We start from the raw sequence: 5,387 nt of genomic DNA, 5'->3' as shown, positions 1-5,387 counted from the left end.
AAAAAAAAAAAAAGAAAGAAAAAGAGAAAAATTTAAAAACCCTCCTCCTTGGACAGAAGGGAACGGGGCAGCAGCTTCCACACCGGTCCCAGCTCGACCCTCCCCGGGTGGCTCTTCCTGCTGGTGCCTGGGGACGCCCCCCTTCCCTCCTTCCCTCCTCCCCCTCATCTCCTCCTTCTCCTCCTCCCCCTCATCTCCTCCTCCTCCTCTCCCTCTCCTCCTCCTTCTCCTCCTCCCCTCGCCTCGCTGATTGGTCCACCCCGGCTATATTTTGCCCCTTCCAGCCCAGCATCATCCCAAAAGTTTTTTTTTGGGGGGAAAGGGGGGAAAAAATAAAAAACGATAGGAAAAAAAAAAAAGAAAAGAAACCAAAACAAACGCAGGCGAGCGCGAGTTCCCCGAAGGCAGGCGAGGGAGGCGAACTGCGGGCGGCTGCTCGGCGGTGCTGGACCCGGTGGGACGCGGCAGGAATCCCGATTCTCTCTCCGGCACCCGGTCGGGTCGGACACAAAGTGCTGTCCAGCTGGAATGAATATATCTGAGTCTAACTACTGCCGAGAGGAGATATCGCAACCCCGGGGCGACTGTTCATGGGTCACCGCCGCCGTGCCGGCCGCTGAGCCCGGGCTCGCCTTCCCGCGCCCCCCGGGAGCCGCCTCCCCCTCCAGCCGCACGCCCAGCCCCGAGCCCGGCTTCGCCTTCGGCCCCGGCCCCGGCGGCGCGGCCCCCGGAGCGGCCCCCAGCCGCACGCCCAGCCCCGAGCCGGGCTATGGATACAGCCCCCCGGCCGGCCGCCCCGAGGGCAAGGCCGCCGAGGACTCCCGCATCCGCCGGCCCATGAACGCCTTCATGGTCTGGGCGAAGGATGAGCGCAAGCGGCTGGCGCAGCAGAACCCCGACCTGCACAACGCCGTGCTCAGCAAGATGCTGGGTGAGCGGGAGGGGAGCGGGAGGAGGGCTGGGGGCGCGGGGATGCGGGTGCGGGGCTGGGGATGCGGGAGTATGGAGCTAGGGATGCGGGGATGCTGTGTTACGGGGCTGGGGATGCGAGCTGCAAGAGTACAGGGCTGTGGGATGCAGGCTTACAGAGCTAGGGACATGGGGATGCGGGACTGGGGATCCAGGCTGCAAGAGTCCAGGGCTGTGGGATGGGAAGGATATCGAGCTGAGGAGACAAGGGTGTGGGAGGACAGGGCTGGGAATACAGGAATACAGAGCTACAGGTCTGGGGATGTGGGCTGCAAGAGTGCAGGGCTGCAGGATGCAGTGGTACAGGGCTCAGAATGTGGGGGTACTGTGCTGGGGGTGTAGGCATAGTTTGGTTTGGTTCTGATAGTCCAAGGCAGTGGGATGCAGGGATACAGAGCTGGAGATGCGAACTGCTGAGGGAGAGGGATTCAGGGCTGGGAGCGTGGGATGAAGCGGTACAGGGATTTGGGATGTGCACTGTGAGTGTCCAAGACTGTGGGATGTAGACTGCACAGATACAAGGCAGCGAACTGTAGAATGAGGGGATATGGAGCTCTGCTAGACTCCAAGGGTGCAGGATTGCGGGATGCAGACTGCAAGAATATGAGGGTGCAGGGGCTGGGGTACAAGGATGGGGTGCAGTGGGATACAGAGCTGGGGAGTGCAGGGCTATGGGCTGCACGCTTAAAGAGCTGTGGGACACAAGCTTTAGGGATTTGGGATGAAGGGCTACCAGTTGCAGGTTGCAGGGATGCGAGCTGTAAGGATGCAGGACTGGATCAAGGGCTGTGGGATGCGGTGTTACAGGATGTGGGAACATGGGGCTGTGGGATATGAGGATGTGAAGATACAGAGCTGCATGTACACGAGATGCAGGGAAACAGGGCTGCGGGATGCAGAGATACAGGGCTGAGGGGTACACAGCTGCAGGGATGCAGGATATGGGAATACAGGCTGCAGGATGCGGGATGCACAACCATAGGATGCGGGATGTGGGAACACGGGAAGCAGGATATGGGTAAATGGAGCTGCAGGATGCGGGACTACGGGAAGCAGGATATGGCCAGACAGAGCAGCAGGATGCAGAGACACGGGGCTGCGGGGTGTGGGCATGTGGGATTCAGGATATGGTGCTGTGAGTTTTTGGGACTGGTGATTTGGTCTGCAGAGGTGCAGGCTATGGATGTGAGATGCAGGGAAGCAGGATGTGGACTGTACCAAGGGGCAGTGGGAGGCAGAATCCCCAGCCCTGGCAGAAGGGTTCCCATTCCACGTACTCCCATTCTCCCACCACTGAAGTGCTGAACACTGTCCGAGCCTTCTTCTGAGACAAGGGAACAGCTTGGCTTGGGAACCCATTCCCCAACCTTTCCTGGTGCCAGCAGTGAGACCCTGCTCAGGTGCCAAGCCATCTGCAGGAGCCCTTCATCCCTGGGCTGCCTCTCCCTGCGTGTCCCCATGTCCTGGCCAGTGCCGGGTGGCTGAGCCTCTCTCACCGAGCTTCTCTTTCCTCTTCCAGGCCAATCGTGGAAAGCGCTGAGCGCCAGCGACAAGCGTCCCTTCGTGGAAGAGGCAGAGCGACTGCGAATCCAGCATCTCCAGGATCACCCCAACTACAAATACCGCCCAAGGAGAAAGAAGCAAGCCAAGAAAATCAAGAGGATGGAACCCAATATCCTCCTGCATAACCTTTCCCAGCCTTGCAGTGACAACTTCAGCATGAGTCACCATGGCGGCAGCCAGCCGGGCCACCCCCAGCCTCCCCCACTTAACCACTTCAGAGAACTCCACTCCATGGGGTCGGATATTGAAAACTATGGCTTGCCAACTCCTGAGATGTCTCCCTTGGATGTCTTGGAACAGACCGAGCCGGCGTTTTTCCCTCCGCACATGCAGGATGACTGCAACATGATGCCCTTTCGCGGCTACCACCACCATCACCAGATGGAGTTTCCCCAGGAGAAGTGCATGGGGCGGGACGTGGCCGTGCCCTACACGCAGACCCCCTCACACTTGGCCGACGCCATGAGGACTCCCCATCCCTCCAGCCTTTACTACAACCAGATGTGCTCGGGAACTCAGAACGGGCTTTCAGCCCACCTGGGCCAGCTGTCGCCCCCGCCTGAAGCCCACCACATGGAGAGCGTGGATCACTTGAACCAAACCGAGCTCTGGACAGATGTTGACCGCAACGAGTTTGACCAGTATTTGAACATGAGCAGGACTCGTCCCGAAGCCTCGGGCCTCCCTTACCATGTCTCCCTGTCCAAAGTGACTCCTAGAAGCATCTCCTGCGAGGAGAGCAGTTTGATATCCGCCCTGTCCGATGCCAGCAGTGCTGTTTACTATAGCCCCTGCATCACCGGTTAGGTTGATCCCACCATCCAATGCGCGCACCAGGAGAGCCCCGACTCTCCTCTAAAAACAAAAAGCCATCCTCCTTTAACCACGAGCTCCATCATATTTAGAGTATCTCATTAAATGCATCGCTTTCTTGTTTGTTCTTTTTTATTTTGATTTTTTTTTTAAATTTTTTTTAGAGACAGACCATGCTGAACTCACTGATATACCGTATAACTATATAACACAGATAGACGCCTTTCCCCGCCGTGCTCCCCGCTCCAGCCCTCGGCAGGGCACATCTCCAGCTCCCACCAGCTCCAAGGGGCATTTTCAAGCCATTTTCAGTAAATCCTGCCTGAAACAATCACACCAGGATGAGCCAAAGTGTGACCTGTCCCCAGTATTTAACCCAAGGACAGGCAAACTTTTAGGGGGAAAAAGCTTTTAGAAAGACTTTGCCAGGGCTGTTAAAGAGTCGGCGCCCATTAGGGGTGGGCTTTAGGACAGTTTTTACTGTATTCTCAGCAATATATTTTAATTGGGCAACAAAACTATATTTTTACTAAGCATTTTTATATATAAAATGGTATTTAATGTCTTTTGGGGTTTTTTTATTAGACTTTTTAAAAAGAAATCAAGGGATATCCATGAGATCTAAAGCATTTATGTAGCAAAGCTGGATTTAAAGAAAAAAAAGGAAGGGGGGAAAAAAGGAGATATTTTGTGAAAAGGGAATGATAATGTAAATATTGAGGAACAACTGACTGGAATTTTGTACAAAAGAAAAATATGACTGCAAACACTTTTATTGTCTAGAACTGTATGGAGAGCAAACTGTTTTATTCTGGTTAATTATTAAAACATCTTCATATAATTGTTCCCATCTTGTGTGCTTGTTGTGTGAACACATATTTTCCGCAAATACATGTTGTCCCAACCATTTCCAGATTTTTGTATCCGTTGATTAATGTTTTGACAACCTGGCAAATGTATTAATTTCCAAGCTGCCGCCCGCCCGCCCCGTCAGCCGCCTCGGGCTCCGCGAGCACGGCTCTGCCCGGCTCAGCACAGGATGGTGGCTTGGGATGGGATAGGATGGGATGGGATTCTGGCAGCAGCCCCACAGCACCGTGCCGTGCCACCTAGAGATGCTCCCAGCAGGAAAAGCAGCTGTTCTCAGATTCAAATATAATAAAACATGTGATATCCTCCTCCAAAACGAGCCTTGGTGTGGTCATTGTTTTGGCAGGCTGGCAGCGCATCAATACGTGGTCCCCATGGCTCACCCTGTTTTCCCATGAAACCCCCCCAAAAATAGAGCCAGGCTGCTCCAATGCTTTCTCTCCAGTCCTCAGAGATGGAAGAAAACTCCTTGTACCACAGCCTTTCTTCCTCCTGGCCTTCACTGGCTGCTTCCCGGCTCCAGCAGCGGCGGTCTTGCCGAGCCGTCACCATGCCCAGCCGGATCCTGCTCGGAGCTGCTGGTGCTTTGCCGGAGCTTCATCCCCCTCCTGTGAATCACTGTATGATTTACAGGGAGCTTTTTTGTTCAGTTTGAAAAGGAGGAACAACAATCTGTTGCTTAAAACCCGGTGGCATCCGTTCCTTGAGCACCAAGTGATTTAAACCAGGCTGATATCGCCAAAAAAGGCTGTTTAAAAAAAATAATTTGAAAGAATTGAATAGAAGAAGAGGTTTTTTTGTTGTTGTTGTTGGCAAAGAATTGCCTTTTAGGGGAAATGGATATTTAACAAATGACATTAATTTTCAAGCTTCTCCTAAATTAAATTCACATTAGTGTTAACAGGACTCAATCCTGACTCACTTTTTTTTGTTGTTGTTGAATGTGAAGCGCTAATAAACGGGACCACTCCGGGGGCTGGCGACGCGTTCCCATGGAACGCCACAAAGGCGCTTCATTGTCTTTCCATATACAGTATGTAAAAAGGGGGAATACATGGAAAAATGACCTCACTACCTACACGGGAGGGCTGGCGGGCGCCCGGCGGGTGCCAGAACCCGCGCTGCAGCAAACAAACACAACACCAAATGAGAAGCATCCTGTGCCGCCGCCG

At 53.9% G+C, this 5,387-nt stretch overlaps 1 protein-coding gene across 1 annotated transcript; it reads left to right on the top strand.

Moving 5' to 3' along the window:
- Positions 1-220: 220 nt before the first annotated feature.
- On the top strand, positions 221-4,260 carry SOX18 (SRY-box transcription factor 18). The gene is made up of 2 exons (XM_015647889.3): positions 221-931; positions 2,489-4,260. The coding sequence occupies exons 1-2, from the start codon at positions 529-531 to the stop codon at positions 3,337-3,339; spliced, it is 1,254 nt and encodes a 417-aa protein (XP_015503375.1). The 5' UTR covers positions 221-528; the 3' UTR covers positions 3,340-4,260.
- The last annotated feature ends 1,127 nt before the right edge of the window (positions 4,261-5,387 follow it).

The sequence above is a fragment of the Parus major genome, chromosome 20 (assembly GCF_001522545.3).
Source record: "Parus major isolate Abel chromosome 20, Parus_major1.1, whole genome shotgun sequence".
Taxonomy (NCBI): Eukaryota; Metazoa; Chordata; class Aves; order Passeriformes; family Paridae; genus Parus; species Parus major.
The sequence above is the reverse complement of the archived record's forward strand: the minus strand, read 5'-3'. Positions and strand labels throughout refer to the sequence as shown.

What these genes read in the sequence shown, in the direction of transcription:
- SOX18 (XM_015647889.3), top strand. Translation starts at nt 529, where the DNA reads ATGAATATATCTGAGTCTAACTACTGCCGAGAGGAGATATCGCAACCC. An exon ending in CGTGCTCAGCAAGATGCTGG is followed by an intron (nt 932 to 2,488) that starts GTGAGCGGGAGG and finishes TTCCTCTTCCAG; the next exon opens with GCCAATCGTGGAAAGCGCTG.